Source organism: Eschrichtius robustus, chromosome 3, assembly GCF_028021215.1.
Source record: "Eschrichtius robustus isolate mEscRob2 chromosome 3, mEscRob2.pri, whole genome shotgun sequence".
NCBI classification, from domain to species: domain Eukaryota; kingdom Metazoa; phylum Chordata; class Mammalia; order Artiodactyla; family Eschrichtiidae; genus Eschrichtius; species Eschrichtius robustus.
Genome location: NC_090826.1, coordinates 144,678,110 through 144,701,911, shown reverse-complemented (window position 1 = coordinate 144,701,911; position 23,802 = coordinate 144,678,110). Strand labels below are relative to the sequence as shown.

The 23,802-nt window shown below is 37.3% G+C and overlaps 1 protein-coding gene and 1 pseudogene across 6 annotated transcripts in view; both read right to left on the bottom strand.

Moving 5' to 3' along the window:
* The window catches only part of HMCN1 (hemicentin 1), a 529,724-nt gene that overhangs the window by 273,939 nt on the left and 231,983 nt on the right, over positions 1–23,802 (bottom strand). For all 6 annotated transcript variants that reach the window (XM_068541417.1, XM_068541420.1, XM_068541418.1 and 3 more), the window contains exons 12-15: positions 13,561–13,702; positions 12,344–12,471; positions 9,977–10,090; positions 4,521–4,679 (exon numbers count right to left, since the gene is read on the bottom strand). In XM_068541417.1, coding sequence (XP_068397518.1) covers positions 4,521–4,679; positions 9,977–10,090; positions 12,344–12,471; positions 13,561–13,702 — 543 coding nt within the window. The remainder of the gene's footprint in view (positions 1–4,520; positions 4,680–9,976; positions 10,091–12,343; positions 12,472–13,560; positions 13,703–23,802) is intronic.
* LOC137761732 (1-acyl-sn-glycerol-3-phosphate acyltransferase beta pseudogene) lies at positions 14,323–15,816 on the bottom strand (annotated as a pseudogene).

Genomic DNA, 23,802 nt, shown 5'->3' with positions numbered 1-23,802 from the left:
GGCACATATATACAACAGAATAGTACTCAGCCATAAAAAGAAACAAAACTGAGTTATTTGTAGTGAGATGGATGGACCTAGAGTCTGTCATACAGAGTGAAGTCAGAAAGAGAAATACAAATACCGTATGCTAACACATAGATATATATATGGAATCTAAAAAAAAAAAAAAATGGTACTGATGAACCGAGTTGCAGGGCAGGAATAAAGATGTAGACATAGAGAACGGACTTGAGGACATGGGGTGGGAGGGGGAAGCTGGGGCGAAGTGAGAGTAGCATCGAGATATATACACTACCGAATGTAAAATAGTTAGCTAGTGGGAAGCAGCAGCATAGCACAGGGAGGGAGATCAGCTCGGTGCTTTGCAATGACCTAGAGAGGTGGGATAGGGAGGATGGGAGGGAGGCTAAAGAGGGGAAATGGGGACATATGTATGCATATGGCTGATTCACTTTGTTGTACGACAGAGACTAACACAGTATTGTGAAACAATTGTACTCCAGTAAAGATTTTTTTTTTAAAAAAAATGGTAGGTGAAGCTCAAGTTGTGCCCATAAAACTCAGTTAAGATGAGAGAAGTCACCAGTGGTGAAGAAGCTTTGGGAAGAGTGTCAGGCACGAGACAAGCACAAGGTCAGGGAATAAATGTACTGGTACCAGAAAACAAGGCAAATGAGAGTACCAGGCAGTAGGTAAGCAGCCAGGATAGCATCAATGACAAGCAAACATCAAAATGAAGCAGCTCCTACCTCAAGCCAAGAAGTCTTTTAAGTACTTCCTACTCCTGAGTGTGGCCAATTCGGACTCCAAGTGAATTACATTGGGTGGATGGTAAACAGATTAACAAAACCAGTGGGAAAGGAAGCAGAAGTGATTATAGCACAAAATATGGAACTTGTGCAGAGGAGCTGCTTAGAGAAGTAGCTTAGGGAAGCTACAGCCCACCAGGTGGTTTCAAATCGCAGCTCCACTATTTCTTAGTCTATAAACTTGGAAAATTATTTTACCTCCCCCAGTTTAAATTTCCCCGTGAACAAAAGGGCGATAACATATCCTATCTCACGTTGTTAAAAGAGAGAATCATTATTAATCATTTAGCATGTAGTAATCACCCAACTATAAACTATCAGTGATCATAAATATTGTATAGTTAATTCATTAAATCATAGTTCTGGAGTTTAATGTATCTAATGTTAGTTTCAATTTTGGCTTCTGCATACAGTCTGTTGGATTTATTATGCTGGACCCTCTGTGATCCCCTAAATATTTGTGTGCAAGCACTTTGAGGACTGCACAGGGTTAAAGCACGGTACAGCTCTGTTGTCACTTACAGGTGGATACGGCTGTGTGCACACATTATTTTGAAAATATAAAAGTTACAAACAGATTGACCATCTTGCTCTGACACCTATTCTATAAAATTATTCTAGTTCCTTTAGTGATAATTAAATCTATCCCCACTATGCAACTCTTGCATTAGATTAGTCAACCTGAGATTTTCTTTCCTAAAATGGCTGAACGTACTGTTTTGGTTCTACCAAACCACAAGACATGAAACCACAGTCTAAGTCTAAAACATCACCCTCTGTGGTGTGGAATGCTGCAAATATAGTCACTGCCAGGCCAACTTTTTGTTTGATGTAGCCAATCTTCTTCTCTTCCAAATGACACCCTTTTAAAAAAGGTTGAAAAGCATTGGTAACATTCCCTGAACATTGACCTGAAATGTCCATAACGGAGACTCACTACAAGAAGCTAGAACTCATGAATAACATTAAATGGCCTGTTTATGATTATTTTTTGATCTAGTATTGTTTATGTGAAATAATAGGCCCACAAAAACAATCTGGAAGTCTAACTAGTTACATGATATGGATAAAAGCAAGTTTTTCTTCTTAAGTCATAATCTACTTAAATTTATGCCCAGTAGTTTTGGAACTCAAATGAATAATTTTATGCACCACTAATAGTAGTACTTAAATTGTCTCAAGCCCTTTTTTAAAAAAAATCAAGTTGAAACACTGACTATCGTATTAAAAGCACAATGCTTAATCTTAAACGCTATACCACTATTATATATGCATTTCTATATTATTTTTCAAGACTCAAAGAATCAAAGTGACCATTCAGTTTGTAAAGTTAATATTCACCTATTTGATACATGTTCATTAAGCAGCTTTGGAGGAAAAGCAGTAACCGCTGACATGCTGAATGCACATAGGCGATAATACCTCATTTCATCTTTACAACCAACCTATCAGGTAGGTACTGTTAAAAGTCAGGTAGAAAACCCAGTCCCTTTCTAGAGCTCATTCTCTTAAACACTATATAAATTCTAGGGAAAACTTGTTCTTTTGTTTGTTTGCTTTTAAACCTAATAGCAATAATCACAACTATCACTGCAACTGTGATTTGCACGGTGCTTGGCAGTTATATCCTCTGTCTGCTAGGATATGTAACAATAGCTTTATGTGGACAGAAAAGGTCTAATCAAACTTTCTAAGCTACAATGATCAGAATTCTAATGGTGAATAAGGAAATAGTTAAGGCATAGCAGAAACATGAATGGCACTGATGTTAATATTAAGTTATTTGGCAACTTTTAACAGTGATCAAGGTTACAGTAAGCAAACAATAGAGTTTATGTAAGTAGTTCCATCAGGACAATTACTGGAATAAAAGTTAAGGAAGCCATTGTTTTAGAAAGGGTCATTGCGAGTGAAGATCTTGAATATGAGTGGAGATAAAACAAAATTCAGTTCAAGGAATAAGGGATAAATATAAAACTTTTGTTAGGATGTTTCCTATCTACTCCAAGTCACTTCAGCACAGACAGACCTAACCCTTATATGGTTTGTCACTAATCCGAAGAGAGAATCTGGAAAGTCCAGAAGCTAAAAAGATTTTCAAGAAGACAGTAAGTAAGCAAAGAAACATGTAAGATGTTTAGATTTTCTACAATCTTGGAGGGGTTGAGGGTGTCATTCCCTTTTTGCTGGGCTATTTCACTCTTCCTTCTAGAGCTAGACAACTCTACAAGAACATTGGGTGAATAGAAAATATCTGTGCAGGAAAGAGAGAGAAGCAAAACTAGAAAATGTTGAGAAGTGAAACTTTGTATATTTCTTGAAAACAAGAATTCTGTATCTAATCACCCTCTTCATTTGGGCCTTATATTTCTAAACGCATTTCTTGTATTTTACACTCTGCTGGTAGATTCAGAGACCCTCCACCCAGAGATTCCAATCTTATTTCCAAGGCACTTCTCTTAATAACCACAGAGTTTAGTCATGGTTCAAACACATCTTGCTGTGCCCTAGACAGATTCTACAGTGGTCTTTGTGGCCACTTTCAGCTTTGTTGATTCTACCCCAGGGGCATAATCACCAAGAATGCAGAGTGTTCACCACACAGCCTAGGGGCTTGGGGATCATAAAAGATCCCAGCAGGAAAAAAATTTTAGTTTATATGAAATAAAATACGAAGCTTAGAGGGTCATGATTTTCATTTAAAGAACAAAGATAGTAGAACTAAAATGTTTTGTGTTAACTTTATTCTAAATAAAAAATGCATTTTCTTTATAGCTCTTAACTTTTGTTAAAAAAAAACAGCTTTGGCATGAAAATCATCATGCATAAATGAAAACACAATTTAATGAAATGTCATATTTTATAAATTTAAGTGATGCAAACATTTGACTTATCTGTTAAAATTAAGCTGCCAGGGTCTTTTTCAGATGAAACAAGCTCTGTTTTATTTCATGTGTTACCAAACTGTGTAATTTTATTTTTCAAGAAACATGAGATGAGATGGAGAGATGAAGAAGGAGGGAGGGCCAAACTTCTTGAGTAATCCGACTAAAGTTGTCATGCACATGCTGTATCATTCACATTGTGATTGACATTTATTTGTAGTTTGTACTTTGTTTTATACATAGAGGAGTCATTGCTAGTGAATTTTAAAAAAAAAAAGTAAGATAACAATCTGCTACCTTTGCTGTCATCAACATCTCCAAATTATGGTCTAGGGCCAAAGTCTAAGTTTTGGCCTCCAGATGTTAATACTTAGGAATTTGGTGTCCAAATGGATGACTCCTGATAGGAAAATGTTTGGCAACAGATGATAGACCAGTGAAGCCTACAGTCTCTGAAATCAAACAACCTAGATTCAAATATCCAGGCTCTGTCCCTCCATAGCTCTTGACCCCGGTCAAGTTGCTTAGCCTTCTTAAGCTTCCATTTCCTTACCTATATAACAGAGAAAATTATAGTATCTTCCTCTTAAGATTGTTATGAGGGTTTAATGATATAATGCATATACAAGTTCTTAGCACGGTGCATGGTAAATAGGAAAAAACTTGGTATATGCTAACTACCATTATTATATTAATAATCTGAAATGCTCTCTAATTTTGCCATTCTGACAAATATTTCCACCAACTGCTTCAAAGTTATTAGTGTCAAAAAATACCAGGTCAATTTCAATACAAACTTGTCTATCAGAGACGGGATGCTTACAGCCAACATCCAGAGTTATCTTGCCAGTTGCTCTTCCGGCATCATTGACAGCAACACACATATAATCACCAGCATCCAGATCTTGAGTTTCTTGAATCTTCAAAAGTCCCAAGAGAGGGTCAATAATGAGAAATGGTGAGGGCCTCAGCTCAAGATCCCCTACGTCAAAACAAAGCGGAGAAGTTAAACAGTTAAATGTTTACATAGTTTGCTATTGATTTGATTGCAAAACTTCTGAAGAAAACGATTGTAAAGTTTTTAAATACAAGTGTCTTGCACAATGCAGACACTTAAACAATGTTTATGCAATGAAAGAATGAAGTGTTTCTTGGTAATGAGCTGATTTATTAGTCTGTATAATTTCACAGGCTAATCTATAGTCAAAAATCAGGCCCTAAATGAATTATATACAAATATTTCCTACCGTATATGTACCTAAATGAGAACAAACTCTCTGAAGCTATGTTGGGGGACTAGGAAAGAGTGGCAGCTGTCACCGTGGCTGTGTTAGGTAAGAAGGGAATGGGAAGATGAAGGTTGAAATGAGGTTTCTACCATCTTTGTGGCAGGATGAATTTCAGTGACCCAGGAAATGCTTCGGAGACTATGGCTGTTCTTAGTTTGGCCAATGACCAGGTTTCTGGTTTGCTGAATGTTCTCAGTCAGATTTTGTCTTGTGAAAGGTATGAGCTGCCTGAGAGGATTCTAAGGATGGTTCGGGAAGTAGGAGCCACAGCTGGCTAGAGAGGGTAGGGAAGAGCTTGCTGAGAGAAGAGAAAGAATGGATGAGGAACTCTTGACAATGGCCAGAGAGGAGTATTGTTATATAAATCTCCCAGGATACCTCTACTAAATCTGTATTAGGCATCAAAGTTCTTTAAGTTGGAGTTAGAGGAAGAGTTTTTTATTATGGAGTTTTTTGGAAGAAGCAGGCAGGGGATAAATGAGTGGAGGATGGAACCAGATATTGAGTTTGACATCGGTATGAGGGTGGAATGACCCAAGAAAGATGACTTATGTCTGGGTTGCCTGTCCCTGCAGTGCCTCAGATCCCCTGAGAACCATTTCTATTTGAAGGCAGGCAATGCCTCAACAAATCTCTAAGTTGGGTTAGCCTTTCCTTAGGCTTCCCTTCCTCCAAGGTTTCTCCTCATCGAAGAATGAATTTCACCAGGATGACAAATATCATAAAAAATTACCTAGTACTGATGTTTAAGTGGCAGCCTAGTGTCCGTATCTTTTTTGTTTGTTTTTGTAAAGGGTGATGTCAAACTCTTTGTGGGGATCCTAAAAAATTCCAGGAGGTTTAAGGACCATTGCCTTAGGGTTTCACAGCATGCCCAGATGTCAAGTCTGAAGAGGTACTCTCCAAAATGCCATATACTAGCTTAGCCATGTGCCCTGGGACTAAGGACTGTTGAAGTAACTCCCTTAGCTTTTAACAGGCTAAAACCCCAGAGCTAGCAATTCTCTAGGACACTACATAAAGCAGCCACCAACAGACTCAGAGCAACAAACAATTCTCCTTTTGTTTTTATAATTTGGGGAGGAGAAGAGGTCAAAGGAGCCATAAATTTAAAAACAAAAAAATTACATTAGCAACTGTCAGTGCCAAAAATAAAGTATTTTTCAGCATTCCAACATTTAAAACCCCAATCATCCTTTTAAGCTTGCTACTGGATACCACGCGAGAATGAGAGAAGCAACTAAAGCCTTGTCTATGTGCCTCTGGGAAACTTTCATAAGTAAAAGCAGATGATGTTGACATAAACTTTCCTCCCTCTAGGGGAGGATGCAATGTGACCAAGCTGTTCATCAAGCATTAAAATGTTTGGACTAAAATGCATTTAGATTTTTGGATTTTACTTCTCCTTTATTTCTTCTGTATATGTCAGAGGACATAACAGGTTGAAATAAAGACTAAAAAGCTACTTTTTGCTAGTAGCTTTTTTTTTTAAAATAAAAGTGTTTAAGGAATAGCAGCAATGAAACAAAATATAAATTGGAAAACACTGGTTATATCAAGTTTGCATTTTGATCACATTTTGGTCATCTCTCTTGATTTCTACTGAACAATTAGTAATCAAATTACTGAGAAGCCACAGAGAAATACAGAACCTTGCGATGAAAATGATTGAGGGAGAATTTACTTTTAATATTAGATAAGATTAGAAGAATGTTTACACACATAGTAAAATATATAAACTTTGCTGACAATCTATTCAAGGATTGAACAATCATTACCATTAAGGAGGATTCTTTCTGCTTTAGTTTAAATTCAATTCTGGCCTCTGTGGATGCAAAGACTAACAGAGAGATCATTATCCATGACATAAGACCCTTTAAATTGTTGAAGGTTCTTTAGTGATTCTCAAAAATGTTTGTCTCAAGACCTTTTTATACTCTTAAAAATTATTGGGGACTTCAATGAATTTTTGTTTATGTGGATTATATTTGTACTTCACATTTTAGAAAGGAAACTGAAAAATTTTAAAACATATGTATTTAGTTTCTAATAACTCATGATATTTTAACATAAATGTATTTTATAAAAAAAAAATTTCCGTGAACAAGAGAAACTTAGTGAGAAAAGTGGCATTGTTTCACATTTTTGCAAACCTCTAGAATGTCTAGCTTAATAGAAGAGAGCTGAGTGGTCATTTTTGCTTCTGCATTCACTTTATTGGATATCACATATCATGTAGCTGAGATGAGTGTGAAAAAGCCAAATAACATCTTAGTATCATCAGGAAAATAATTTTGATCTCATGGATTCCCTGAAAAGAATTGTGGGGAACCTCCAGGGATTCCCAACTACACTTTAGCAACAACAGATCTAAAGAAACAAATTCAATTTCTTTACTATTTTACTAGAAATATTCTTTATACAACATTTTAATAGTGTCCCTGATTCTTCTTTGAACCCACTTTATGTTGCTCATTTCTTTTTTAAATTTATTTATTTATTTATTTATTTATTTATTTATTTTTGGCTGTGTCGGGTCTTCATTTCTGTGCGAGGGCTTTCTCCAGTTGTGGCAAGTGGGGGCCACTCTTCATCGCGGTGCACGGGCCTCTCACTATCGCGGCCTCTCGTTGCAGAGCACAGGCTCTAGAGCGTAGGCTCAGTAGTTGTGGCTCACGGGCCTAGTTGCTCTGCGGCATGTGGGATCTCCCCAGACCAGGGCTCGATCCCGTGTCCCCTGCATTAGCAGGCAGATTCTCAACCACTGCGCCGCCAGGGAAGCCCTATGTTGCTCATTTCTAAAATCTAAAATTTTGGGGGGCATTTGTATGTACGAAATTCCTTTTCTCAAATGGTCTGAATGAAATACAATTTATTAATGAATGATGGTTGCCAAGGGCTGCAGGGCAGGGGAAATGGGGAGCTGCTGTTCAACAGGCATAAAGTTTCAATCATACAAGATGAATAAGTTCTAGAGATTTGCTGTACAACAGTGCCTAGAGGTAACAATAGTGTACTGTTGCTTAAAAATTTGTTAAGAGGGTAGAGCTCGTGTGTTCTTACCATAAATAAAAAATAAAAAAACGACCACCTACTTTATTCAATAAGAACTGCCTGGAAAAAAAGCTATGAAGAAAAAGTTATTCTTATGGTTAGGGAAAGAACTATTCTTTCCCCCTGTGGTTTCCATAAGGTAGGATCTTCCTAACCTTGTTGTTGCCTCATCCCCAGCAGAGGTGGCACAGAAAGGTCCAGCTGCCTCCTCGTCCCTTTCTTTTGGGAGCCAGTTTGCATGTAGAAGAGTTTGTCCCCTGGCTTTTCTCTTTATGATCCAGATTCTGCTTATGGAATAAATTGTCTGCCTGGGACTGGGAGAGGAAGTGATACTGGGGTTCAGGGCAGCTCTGCATATTGGTGATGAACATCAATCGAAGCAGGTCCTCCAACATGATGTGTCAGTGCTTAATGCCCACAGGCTAGCTCTGTTGGTGCATAACTCGAACAGAGAAATGGGATATGATTTACTAGGCGCACTGAACTCCAATGTCTCTGCTTGAGAAAAGAAACTACTAGGCAGTCAATTCTAGAATCTTCCATGGTGGTAGCTGCACAGCTCCCTAACTCCTCATTCACCTCCCAAGCCATTTGTGGGACCAAAGCTGACATACAGACTATTCAGGAGAGTAGCACCTACTTGGGAGAATAAAACACTTTCTCTCTGTGACTCAGCTATTTACAGGCAGAGAAATCAGCAGGTTCCATTACTTTAAAGATTTTTTTTATTATTAACATAAACTACTGATTGATATTTTTCTGGATTTATTTAATTAAGATGTGCGTTTGAAACTTTTATCTACTTCATTTGTAAGTTAAAGATTTAAGTTTTTCAAATAAGGAAAATTAGTTTTTGTTGACTGAAACCTAATTAAGAAGCAAATCGAGAAATGCTTTCTTTTCAGAGAAAACACGAAGACTAAATCATTTAACATGGAAAACTATGAAAATGACATTATCTTCTAGTTTCCCTCCCTGTTTTTGATTTGTATTATTGAAAAGTATTTGTTTTCTACATAAAGCCTTTCCTTTTCACCTCGTGTTCCCTAAGAGTTTGAACCCGAGGTGAATTCACAATTTTGTAATTATGACATCAACCTGTTGCTATGGGAATGTCTGTGATTTAACAAACAGAATCATAACAATAGTGCTTTGTACTATTTAGCATTTTTCATCTGAAGATTAAAGAGTATTTTGCAAACAGCATCTCAATAATCCTAGCAACCTCCCTCTTAGGGTGTTTGTGGGGATTTTTCTTTCTCATAGATTGGAAAAACTGAGAGAAAAACAGAAGCAGGACATTTTATACAGATATCTACTGTCAGCATTTGAGCCTAGACCAGGACCCAAGGACATTCTCACCAAGGACAAGCAGCACATTATGGTTATTTTATTACAGAATCACAGAGGTAGAATCTTTATATCACAAATAGAGGCAGATAATTTCTATACTTGATATAAACAGCTGCCATGCAATGATGAAGCTGACCACAAAATACGTTTGTCTTTCAGTCAAATGTCATTCAACTGTAATTTTCAAGGTATGTCTTTATTTGAGCACTTTATAGAAAGCGTGCTAATTGTGAGAGCCTAAGCAAAGTCAACTGAAATAAGTGAAGCTATTTTAAACATTAACTGAGTATTCTTGGACAATTTTCTACAGGAAACAATCCTAAACTAATAAAGAGAATGTTCAGCTGGATTAGCAAAGGCGAAGTTTTCCTGCTTAGATTTTCACGGTCCTATAATCCACACCAGATGTCAAGTGCTGAAATTCAGAGTGCAGAATTTTGAACTATCGTCTCTAGTGAGACCATAAACACATTTTATGGGGCTGCTAAGTCACACACCAAAACAAATTTTTAACAAATCATTTTTATCTAAAAGATAAAACAACACTAAGTGAACCGGACATGAACATACTTAAGAAATGTACCTTTGAACCATTTAACCTGAGGTGGAGGAACACCAGACGTTTTACATTCCATAACTGTTGTATCCCCAAGGGCAACCAAGAGCTCACTCTGAATTACGATCAACTTCGGGGCTTCTGAAAACAACAAACATGCAAATAATTAACGTCTAGCACAATGCCACTTACACCTTGTTTATGTTTACTAAATGAACCAATAAAAAAAAAAACTATTATTATTTATGTGCTTGTGGCTATCTCAGTTTTTACAAACAGAAATAAACTCATGATGTATATGCACACAGATGTGTGTGATGAAAAGATCATCTATAAGGCCAAAAGAACATTAGGAAAAAATAATTCTGATGAAACAGTGTCCAAAAATTTAGGAAATTAATTGATGCACATTTTCTAGGTGATGCACATTTCAACTAATCGATGCACATTTTCTATGTGACTTTAAGGATATTCATGTCTATCTACAGAGAGACAGTTGTAGTCTAAGGCTAAAATTTGCATCTGTAAAAAGTAGAATCTCCCACTTTTAACTCTATTTTTCCCTTTGATGTTAAATACAGACATTCTCTAAGTTTCTTTCCTTAGCTCTGTTTGATTCACCCCTTTGCCTAATACTTTAGTTCATGCACATATTTTTTTCTTAACTGAACATTTTAGGACTTCCTAACTTCAATTGAGGTAGCTTTAAACAAAGCCAAGAGTTAATTTCTCAAAGATCATGTTACTCCTTGGCTAGAAAACTTTGGTGATTGCATTTCATAATTCCCTAGTTTGGCTTTCAAAAATCATAAACTGGTGCATGGCTTTCTTTTGAACTTCACGCTCCATTACACTTCCTTACTTATCACAAGGTATGGAGCTACACTGGTAGTCCAAAACATGCACTATTCCCTCCCATCTTCCTGCTTTTGCTAAAGTTTTTTTCCTCTGCCTGAAATGCCCTTTGCCACAACTCTTCAAATCCCACTCATTCTTCCAGGCTGAGCTTAAATCCTATCTCCTTTAAGAAGTGCTGGCAAATTCCCCAGTCAGAATTAATCTTCCCCTCCACCAACCTTCCACTTTTGTACTTATTTGTCTGCCTTATTATATTTATTTACATATAATCACTCCCATTAATCACGCTCTTGAAAAGTAAGGACCTCATGACATACATTTTTTATTTTACATTCCACAGTCTCTAGCACAGCATTTTACATACTTTGGGTGATTACTAAGTTAAATAAATGGGTGAAATATTTTGGTTTCTTTGTGAATGAACCAAAATTCATTTCTGCGATGCAGAATCTGTTTCAACCCCCATTCCCAACTGTTTGTTCCCTCTCCACATGGCTGTTCTATGAACGTTTTTAATTGTCATCTCTAAATCTGAGCCCATCTTCCCTTCTAAACTTATTCACCACGTGCCTTCCTCATTTCTATAAATGAGACTTCTTCCCAGGCTTTTAGGTCCAGTATTTGTGACTTTTTTGTTACCTCCTTCATCTATACACACCATCTACAATTCTCAATCTTTATTGTGGCTCTTTTACGCTCCTTCCTCTCCACTGCCAATTTTACTACCTTACTATGAATGATGAAGAAAAATGAGAGAAAGGGTGGATTGCTAGTCATTAATTATTCACAGTTTACAAAATGACACTGAGCATATAATGCCCTTGTCCTTTATTTGTCTAAGAAAGACCAAAGTAAAAGAAATATTCTCTTCTATATTACATATTATTAGAATATACAATTATGTATTATAATAGATTCGATTACATTATATATGTTAGAATGTATTATATTCTACTATATTATGGAATATTGTATTATAAAATAGTTGTCATAAAGTATATCTTCAATAAATGTCTGAGTTTGGAGGGGAAAAACTGAAGATGAAAAGCAAAAAGTAATATCTAGATAAGTGACAGAGATGTTGTAAATATTTAATTATAACAGAAATATTATAAAGTTTCATATGTATAAATATATTTATACATATATATATCAATTCATATATATATGAACATAAGTGGAACATGTAAAATGAAAGTTGAGGTAAACTAGGAAGGATACAGAATTTATTAATTTGTAAGTAAAATATTACAAAGAACAGATGAATCATGGAAGGATAGAACTCTGTGGACATTCTGGAACTCTTCCATAATCTGGAAGCTTCCTTGATTTCTGTTGATTACCAAAGCTATTCACTCCCTGAACTTTTAACTTAAATTAGTTACAATATTTGCTTTAATCAATGTGTGAAACAAAGAATAAATTATACAAGTGGGTATAACTCATTCCTAGTATTAATTTTCAAGAAAGTACTTTTACATTGCTTGATATGACATTCATACTATTTGTACTGCCTTTTAAACTGATTATACTTGCCAGTGTATCTGAGAGTAGAAGTCTGTTTATCCATCCCAGCTGAATTACTTGCCAGGCAACCATAGATCCCTGCATCTTTGGGAACTGCATTTTTGATAAATAAGGTACCTTCTGAGGTCATCCTATACCTACAGACAAAAAGCAAATAAAATTGAAAATACTCTAATAATAGTATCAAGGAACTATAGCACCTTCCTTTCAAATATTTTAGAGTTATGTTTGTGGTGCTGATTGCAGAAATGATTAACATCATCATTTTATAAGCAGAAATGTTATAATGATAATAACAATAGGTCCCACATATCTAGTACTTGCCATGTATCAGGGCTGCTCTAGTAGCTTTACATTTATCAATGTTTTAAATCTTCCTAACAACCCAATGAGTTAGATACTATTATCTCTGTTATACAGATGAGCAAAGAGGTTATACAACTTGCCCGGAGTCAGGGTTAGTAAAGGGAAGAAGTGGAATTTGCACCCAGGCAATCTTGCTCTGTGTGAACTTCTAAGCTAAACAGTTCCTCAAAATGAAAACCTGAGAGATGCAATGCCTCACATCTCAAGTCAGTCTTGTGAAGAGACCAGGAATGGAATCTGGCTCACACCTAAGCCCTTCTCCTCCTGCCAAACCCAGAGTAATGGAAGCCCGATGGCTGGAAACTTCATTGCTTATGCCCCTCGTGTTCAGTACTCTCTTTGAGCATGAGAGGATTCATTTTCTTTTAAAAGCATCCAGCAGAATGTACGATAGTATGGCAACAGTGAGCAGGAGTTACGAACAATGTCTGCATACACTTTCATTAGAGCTACTGTTCTGTCCTTTGTCTCTCCCTCTCTCTTCTGTTAAATCTCAGGACCAAACCTCTAGCAGACGGGTTAAAACTACACATTACTTTACCCACAGAAAGTCCATTATCCCCATTTCAATTATTCAAGGTAAACCAACTGTTACAGTGTTATGTTTGCAAAGCAAAGTATTAGGAAGCACTTAGTCCCAGCTATTGAATCCAAGACTTAAGAACCTCAAACTCTATACATTTATACATTCATCATTTATTATTTTACTGACATTTCCTGGCCTATTGAGAAAATCTAAAGCTGTGGATTTGGGTCAAATCTCCCTTAACCTTAGGGATTTGGTCAGATTAGTATTGTCCAGAAATTTCACCAACTTCTCTCACTCAGTAAAAACAAAGAACATGATACAAACCCAGTACCTGTGTGAACCCACAATAAACATATCATTCATGGTCCAGGTGATCTTTGGTTTGGGATAACCTGTTGCAGAACACATGATGGAGACCTCAGATCCACCTGTAAAAGACTGATTTTTGGGCATCACAGTGACTTTGGGCGGCTCTGCAGATAAAAGGAAACACACAGAGTGAAATGTCAATGATGTTAGCAGATTTGCAGGTTTCTCACTGCCACGCCTTTACTTTTAAAAATATATTTATTTGTTTGTTTATTTAGTTATTTTGCACTTTCAGGAGTGTACAAAACTGGGGTCTGCTCCTTTCACTCCCCCAGAGCTCCTCCTCTCCCTGAAAGACCGATGCAGGCTGTGGCTGGGCACCCAAAACCTGACTCTGCACCCCACAGGCCCAGGCAGGACCACAGAGGGCCTCATCTCTGGCCATTCATCCCAAGGCCTTGCAGCCCAGCCCAGCCCAGCCCTGTCAGCCGATCTGGAGCCCCAGGCCTGCTCCTACTCCTGGATCTTGCAGGCATGACAGTGGGCAAGGCTTTGCCTTCAGAGCTTGGTGAGGGTCTGGCACACTCTCCTTTGAGGGGACATCAGGGGCCTGGGTCTGAGGCCAATGACAGAAAGAGGCTTCCACTTGATGGGGCCTGAATGCAAGGGGGAGAGCAGCCGGACTACTGTGACATAGTATTATTTGGCAGCCAGGGCTGGGGTCCCTCTGTCCATTCTCTAGCCAGGTCCTGCCCTCAGCTCCTGACCCAACCCATGGCCTCAGCTACTGGGCTGGCTGGGCACCAGGCCCTGCAGTGGCCCCGTCTTTCTGGGGTATCTTGGACGTGCGGGAGAAGGTGGTCCTCAAGGTGGTCCTTGGGACTTGGATGTTCCCAAGCTCATGGCAGCTGGTGTCCGTGAGGTTGGGAACATCCAGCCACAGGGTGGCTGCTGGTGGGGGTGGCATCCAGCACCTTCATCGTGACCATTCCTGAGGTGAAGAGCTTCCTCTTGGGGTTGTAGAAGGAGAAGGTAGAGTATAACACAGAGGTGAGGGGCAACCAGACTTAGATCACCAGGTAGAAGGCTCCTCTCTTGAAAGGCAGCAGGTCCTATTGTCGTTCTGCACGCCCTCAGGGTAGAGTCACACCTCAAGGTTCTCTCTGACCATGCCCAAGCCCACGTGTGTCATCATGGTCCTGGTACTTTGTTAGTTGATGATAGAAGAAATTTTCACAAATTAAGGTATGGGGAATTCATCCTAGTTTATACATGATTTGGCTTGAACTTTATGCTAATTAGAACAGCCTGTCTATGTACTGTCAAGCATGCATTGTACATGGGCTTTAACCATTAAAGAATGTATTTAAAAAGTAAAAATGGAGTAACTGTGGTTCAAGCATTCAAAACGGAGCCAGGTGGCCACTGTGGGTGTGGTTTCAGACACGCTCCTGCATCACTTGAGAACTTGAATTTTCTGAACTGTATCAAACTCAAGGACACCACCAACTGTTCTCAAAACAACATCTGCTAGCAGTTGCCTGCTGCAACCTTATGGTCTCAAGGTCTCCCCTTATAACTATGCAACCATTCAGTCCCCAAACAATCCTTGCTTAACAAGCACCCTTTCTTCTTGCCGGTTCTAATCCTAATTCTTGACAAACAACTTATGCAACTTTGTGGGTTTTGCCTATATAAGCCTCCCTCATTTTGTTTGTTCAGGCAGAACACAATTCAAGTGCTTCTTGAATCTGTGTCTCCAGGGCTACAGTCCTCAGTTTGGCTAGAATAAAACTCTTCTCTATTCCTATTATAGACTGTTTACTGATTATTTGCATTGGCAATGAAGACGCCCCAAGGTACACATGATCAGGCCCATGCATCCTATGAAGAACAGCTCCTGCTTGGCAATCTGCATTCGGGAAGGGCCTCCATGAGACCACTATGCCCAGGATGCCCTGGTGGTTAGAGATGATGACACAGGGGTGGTCCACCTCCAGCTTCTGGCGGCCCTTAATCTCAAAGTGAATGCAGTATATGTACTTGAAGGACTGGATGAGCCCACGGACGACGCTCACATTCTCCACTACCTGGCCATGGCGACACAGCAGGCAGGTGACCGTGGCCACGGTGACGACCATAAAGCAGAGCACGCAGTACAGGGTGACCTTGGCTTAGAACTTGGCCATGCAGCTCAGCGGCACAAGCAGCAGCTGCAGCAGTGTGCAGTCAGCCACGGCCAGAGTTCCACGGCCAAGGCCGCGCTGGGATCATGCATGTACGGCGGCCCCCTTGGAGCCTCGATGGCACTGGCCTCAGGCTCCCTCCTTGGGCTCTGGCTGGAGAGGAGCTCTTTGGATAACCCCTATCAGGGATCTGGTCCAATCCGTGCCAGAGAGAAACCAAAAGTAATGAAAGCACAGGAGGTAAATTGCTTTTGAGAGTAGAATGAATCTGATCCCAATGTTGTGTTTCTGCATCTCCACTGGTTACTATGGGGCCACTGGCTACTTTGCTCCCACTAGCTGACTACTGGTTTCCATCTGCTCATCTGGAACTTCAATATAAACCTGTTTTCAGGCAAAGTCTCTATACTGGGCCTTTTGCCTCTTTCTATCTAGTGAACATAGGTTTGGAGCCAATCTTGTCCTGACTGCTGCCTGTTTTGTTTGAGTTGCTCTTTCCCTTTTTATTTGTTTGATGATAAGTTTGTTGAGGTCGAGATCATGTCTTTCTTATTATTCCATATTCCAATATATTCCACGGTACATAACATCTCTTTCATGTTATGCAGTGACTTGTAAATGAAAGACACTTAAAGCCATTGATGGAATACAGGTCATTCCTAAAACGTAACTTGGCTCTGAGAATTTTTATGCCTGCCGGCCTCTGGAAATCCTGCTATACTATCATTTGCCTCATGCCCATGGATTCATAGGACCTCAACTTAGAAAATATCAAAGTGCCTATTGCATTCCACTTCTATGGCAGAAAAAAGACTTTTGAAAATGAAATATTAAATCAGAAATTTATCATCAAAAAGGATACAAGAATTCTCTGGGGTAGCTGGGATGTTGATATATCTGGTCTAATCAATTATATGTTTTACACCTATACTACTACAGAGTAAGAATTAATCATCAAAGAAGGTACCATCAAAGAAATATTTAATCATTTTCTTTCTCTTTAAAGCCTGTTTATTTTTTTATTTTATTGAAGTATAATTTACTCATAATATTATAATAACTTCAGGTGTATAACATAGTGATCAGTTATTTATATAGATTAGGCACCATACAAAATTGTTATAATATTGGCTATATTCCCTGTGCTGTACATTATATACCTGTGACTTATTTATTTTATAACTGGTAGTTTAAATAATTTACTTAGTATAAATATCCCCCACTCAATCAGCTAGAAATAAATTCATTTCCACAATTTTTGAAATAGATGTCATGAGTATTAACAAAAACAAATTAATTCAATAATGTGCTTTTTGCACAATTATTATGTTCCTGGCTCTGTGCTAACTTACAGGGATACACTGATGAGCCAAACAGACATGGTGTCAGCTTTCCATTCAACTGGGTTTTTACTATAAATGAAATTGAGAATTCAGTTAGTCAGTTAGATCTGGATATATTTATGATGTACCTTTATTATAAGTTAGTCTGCAAACTGTGGTTTGGTTTCACTAAGAGGAATCCCCAAACATTTGAAAGAGATACAAATGGTGCTGCTGAAGTGGGCAGCTAAAGAACGGAACAAACCTAATTAGTGCCTAATTGCTAGCAGCTTATAATCGCCCTTCTTTCTTCTCCTGTTTACATTGTGTTTTTCAAATAATGTTTGCCTTTGAAGTTAATGTTTAAAGGGTTTTTCCAGCCGGTGGACTTGGTTGATAGCCTCATTATTCCATGGTTTCTTCTTGGTGAACATAGGGCTAGAGAAATGTGTGCGGTCAACGGCAGATTGGCCATGGCCAGTAAGTTCAAATTGTGATTGCATCTGGAGGCCATCAATTCTGAAATGCTGGAGTACTACACATGATGTGGGGATGCTGCAGACAACCTTCAGGGGAAGAGGTGGAAAAAAATGAACAGTTGTTTCTCTTTGGAATTTTTTGAATACCTACATTTATTCCCACCTTCCTAAAACAAAAGGTTTTTCATGTCTACCTCATTTTGACATAGGATTGCTGCAAAGATTCGGCAGCTCTTGGGATTTCTGTCTAAACATGATGCCTTCCAACAGCGTCTGCCAGAATTGGTTTGGCAAATCTCCCAGCGAGAATCCCACTGGTAGGCTCTGTAGTTCAGATATTAAAGTGAAAATAAATGTCAGTTACCCAAGCCAGGATGTGGAGAGCTAGGAGGTCATTTCTCAAATAACGCCTGGGTATAGGGTGCTGCTCAGGGTCATGAAATAAGTCTGTGTGCAACATACAGACGGGATGACATCATCCCACAGAAGGTGAGAAATTTACCACTGCTCTGGAAAGAATATTTCTCCTGATGATAAGAAAATTAGAAGGGACATGAACAAACACAGGGAAGCATAATGGGATTTCAACCAAATAACAGTTGAATAAAGGTGATCAGAATGATTCAGACTTTACTTGATTAGGTTAAATAAGGATATAATAGACCTCACTATAATTATTTCAACTGTTAGATTTCTTTTAATCCCTAGAAAAAAGCTCAACTTGTTTTTAAAAAGTAGTTGTAATGGAGCAAGAACAAGGTATTGAAGAACCACAGTTCAACTCCATCAAAGTCCAGAGTCCAATTTCAGGCTTTAAGGAAAAGTAATCCATTCTCAGTTGGTTTTCAGTCTCATTTCAGCATCACAATCATCACCACCACCAACACTAACCATCTGCACCACCATCGTGAATAACAACTTGCTGTTCATTAGCCAAAGCAATGGGAACATGGCACTCTATTAAGTATTAAGGCATTAATTCATTCTTTACATGTGAACCATAACGAAAGAAAAATATGTGAGTTTTTATAATTCGTCACCAATGATTTTAAAATGTTAAACATAAATTAGGATACTAAGAATAAAAAATACTACTTTAAGACTTAGGTGTCTTTACATAGCATTAATGCTAAGGTTGCAAAATGCATTATAAGAGAGCATGAAAACAGCCATTGCTCTGACTACAAAGACCAAGGAAGATAAAATCTCACCTAACTCTTAAAAATCTCCAACATCACCTTCATACGCAAGAGGCATATTTCCTGTTAGTCAGGTCATTTGGGTCTGATTTGTTGCTGCTATGCCTCTGGTAGGAAACTCTCAAAGACAAGACCTAACGCCTTTTTCTTCAAGGTGATTTAATTACCATCAACAAATTAATCAGACAATGGTAATGATTTGAATTACTTAAGCAATAATTTAAAATATTTTTCAGCACTGGTATATTTACAGTACTTGGGCAAACTTCTTCGGGTTTTCATTCTTTCACAAAACAAACATTTATTGAGTACCTACTGTATTTCTGACACTTTATGACCTCAAAGGTCTCACAGAATATTGTATACAAAGACATATTATGTACAATTAGGAACTAAATCTCTTTCCAGTAGTCAGTTCATTGAAACAGAAAGGTGGGCAGAAGTTCCTGAGTATCTATGTGCCAAGAATCTAACTCTAGACCCATCATTTATTTTTCTCAATAACCCTATGAAGTATTACTGCCATTTTACAGATAAAAAAAACTAAGGCTCAAAATGGTTAAATAATCCATTGTATCTGGTTTATATTTCAATGGAGATAATAATGGTATCTATACACTAATATGTATATAAAATAGATAACTATTAAGAACCTGCTGTATAAAAAAAAATTAAATTAAATTAAAAAAAAATCAAGATGAGTGTTTTTACCTTTGTGTAAAAAAAATAATAATAATGGTATCTAACTCATAGGGTCATTGTGGATTAGCTAAACTAATATACATAAAACACTTAAAAAATTCCTGGCACATAGTAGGCACTATGTAATTTTTGCCATTATATTCCATTATATGGTAAAGTATGACAAAGAATGATAAAATAAGTATACAGTATTTACAATATATGTGTACAAATGTATTATCTAGACATTTACACATGAAACTTGATCACAATTCTCACACTTGCATATAGTATTTAGGTTACACATCCTAGTAATAAATAATACTTATTATATATTATTCGATTCTTCTGAAATTCGAGATGTTTCTAGACACTCAAAATGTATTAGAAATTTCAATAAAAACAGATAAATTTAGTTTTACTGATGGAAAAAAACCACACCAATACCTATGTCACCTGGCACATGTTAAAAAAGAGTTATGATGATGTAATGAACATATGGTTATGATAATATCAATTTCATTCTTAGTGAAGTAATTCTGGTCATTAGGGACTTACTTCATCAATCAGTTTGAAAACTATTTCCTTTTTTGTTGCAAAATTCTCTCTAGTGACCTAGACTAATTAGTGACAGACATCTACCCTTTCCTGACACCATAGAAGACAAATTAATACTTCTCATGTTCATACAGACATAGAAGGAGGAAAGGAGGCTTTGTCTGGCCCTTTGCGTTCCATGTGGCAGCATGTGATTATGGAAGAAATGTCAGCTCTACACTGAATATGCTCAAATTTAACCGGGACACCTGTGTTCATCTTCAGCTTCAAAAATCATCCTCATAAAGGAGCAGTCAATGGAATCAACGGAAGATAGTCTGTTTTAAACAAAACTTTAAGGTCACATCATGTACATAAATACCACTACACTTATTCTGATTTTTACTCCTAAGCCTGACCAATACAAGCATTTGGAAATTTAGCGGCCACTGTGCCACCTTAAAAGTGATAAATTGTTTTAGCCGATTTCACAAAATTTTGCAAAACTCACCTGACAGAATTCCTAAATTAGGGTGAACTAGTTTAAACACTACTTCAAAAATAATATCTGTATAAATTTTTTCACCAGGTAATTATCAGATTTTGTTGTAAAATATGGTTTTAAATGTAAGCAGTCATATGCTGGCATGTGCTATAACAGGAAAAGAAAGTACTTATATAATGAAATCTAAAATTGTTGACGTGATTCAAATAAGCCATTGAAGTTAACATGGAAACATGAAAGACAAGGTTGGTGACCCCAATTCTCCTTATAGTCTGCTATTGTTACTTTGAGGTCCATTCAGCAATTAAGGAGCACACATCCATTGGGTACAACTGTGTTTTTCTCTCTGTGCAAGGCATTATGATTTTTTTTTAAAAAAGGGCAATAAGTATCACACAGTGCGTATAATATGATTGGGGAAAAACAACTAGACACATGAAATTGATCATGACTAAGTGCAGGCTTGTGTGGCAAAAAGTAAATAAAACTTCTACAGGATACCAGAAAAAAGAAACCAACAATTTTCAGAAAGGAGGTGGTTTATGAGAGGGGCTTAGCATTATAGGTAGGATATAGGTAGGGAACATTAAAGTCCAACAACTCTATGAGCTAAGTCACAGAACTAGAATGAGAATGAAGTACTTTGGAGGCAATCAGAACGCCCCTGTGACTCAAGCATGAGAAGTGGAGTTGGGGTAAATTATGGAGGGATGGAAAATAACAGGGCAGGGGCTAGAGTTGAAGCACTAGGAAACAAATTCACTGAAGGTACAATGAACATGGAGCTTGACAGAAAACATTCAGTGGCCATCAAAAACTCAATTCTGAAGACTTGAAAACAGGATAAGTGTAGTACCTATCCATCTTTTTGAGAAATTTAATACAAAGAAAATTCAAACCTCATATACGGACACCAAAAATTATTTGCCTGATACTACTCTGACATATAAAATTTGGCAGCATCAGTAATATTTTATGGACAAAAGAATTATCTACCAGTTTCTCTACTTTTAATCAATAATTAGAGGTGAAGCCTTAACAGCAAGTTCAAGTATTCAGTTATCCATATTAAGGAAACATGAATGATGGAAAAATATATGAATATCTAATTATTTTAAGGTAAACAGTTTTCTTGTATTGAAAGGAAACATTTTTATTTCTTTTTGCTTATCCATACATGGTTTTATGTGGATAAAGGGTGAAGATCAAATGTTGAAAGTATTACGAAAGAGTCAGCTCGTGGAGGACTGAGGGGTGTAAATTTTATTCTGGGGTAATTAGGAAACCACAAAAAGGGTTTGACTAGATGGATACAAAGCAATATTTAGGGAAATTTCACCTGATGGTACTACAGAGTAGAGTGGGGCAACAAAATCAGAAGAAAGGAAGTCCCTAAAAAGAGGATTTTTATGGATTTAGTTTAGGCATGTGAATCACAAGGGGGATGAGGGTGGTGCCAATGGAGATAACAAGAAAGGGAGTGATGTGAGAGGCAGTGAAGAACTGAACTAACCCATGCATAGGGAAAGTGAGAGGCGCCTCAGCCGAAAAATATCATTACAACTGGGATAATTCCATTTGAACTCTAAATTTCCCATTAGATCATTCACTCTGATCCCTATCAGCATAGCCAATCATCCGCTGATTCCAGCATCAATGTCACATAGAAAATATGTTCCATATAGGTGTCCATAAATAAAAAGGATGTGGGAAATTCAACTTTAAAAACTGATGCACTGTGTTTGTGTGGCCTGGGAAAAAGAACAGAGAGAGAGAGAGAGAGAGAGAGAGAGAGACAGAGAGAGACAGAGAGAGACAGAGAGAGAAGAGAGAGAGAGAAATAAGGCATGATTCCTGAAAATAGATCTCAAGTACCCTACTTCCTGGTCTAGAGCTTTTGTTACCCCAAAAAGCAAATTAGATTAACAGAATCAACCATGAAAGGATTTTTATCTCAAAAACTTCTTGCGTTCAAAAGAAATAGGGTTACAAACTTTTAGAACCTTTTATTTCCCAATTCCAAAAGGATTTGCGCCCAAAAGGAACCTAGCGGAACAACTGATTATCAATTGCTGTTGTTTAAATAGGCATTAAATTACATTCTGGAAAAAAAGTATTTCAAGGCTATCAATTGATCTCTGTGATGTAAGATTCCCAGGCTTCTAAATGTTCCTAATGATAAACTTTATGTCATGAGGAATTAAGACTCTGATGAGAAGAAAGATACTCCATTAACGAGTTTTTAGTATTAAGTTTCTTTTCTTACTTGAGTTCTCTCCATAAAAGCTAAGTAAAGATCCTCATTTTAGAGACTGTTTAAACCTACATTCAGCCCAACCACCTAATTGACTTATATTTCTGAAAACATATTAGAACTGTTTTACAACTGTTCCCCAAAATATTTTTCATTGTGGATAATATATTCCCTTAAAATGTTGCATGGCCTAACATCAAGCCATGCTACATGAGAAATTGGAAAATAATTAGTATTTAATTACTGAACCTAGGTTCCATTGAATCCTACAGCCTGAAAATATATTTTACAGCATCTCTGACCCTTCTAAATATCTGTATTTACTATAGAAAAAGCTAACTTCAAAAGGTTACATAATGACTATCACTGAGCCTGCTGAGAATTGTAATTAGTAGTTGCTGTGTCCTGTTTTAACAGATGTGTACCTACTGATTTACCTCAATCAGCTTATTTAAAACGTATTGACATTGTTCTAAAATGCATTACTTCAGTTTCTGATTAGGAAGATAACTCTAGCTAGTTCTGATGGTAACTAACTTTTAAGTGTGAAGCTTGTACAATGAGAGTAACAAAATTTCACTAAGAATGATTTATAATGGATAGATGTGCTTGCTCACTTAATTTTTCCTAAATCTTCAATCAGTAGAAATGGCAATGGAATATATTTTAATATTTTTAAGTTTTTCCAGGACTACTAGACAGTTTGCATAAGTGGCCAGGGAGTCTTTCCAAACAGCAAAGGATGAAAACTTAAAACTAACCAATCAGCCAAATGATCAAAAACAATGAAAACAGGTATCAATGGCCTGGGAAAAGAGGCAAGGGCCACTGAAATTCCAAAGATATGGAATCAAATGCAACATTTCCAAATGAAATCTCATCAATAGAAATATGAAGACCTGGCTACAACTTTCCCAAAATGGTAGAATTATTCCTGAATGGCAATAATTCAAATGAATTACGATAGTGGTTAGTCTACAGGGCAGTAGCAATAAGTTTCCTAAGACTTCGGTTCTTGCTATTTCTGCCTTTCTTTTTTCTCCAGAAAAACTGGAGCTGTCTCCAATAGCTACATGCCTATTTAAATTCAAATTTAAAATT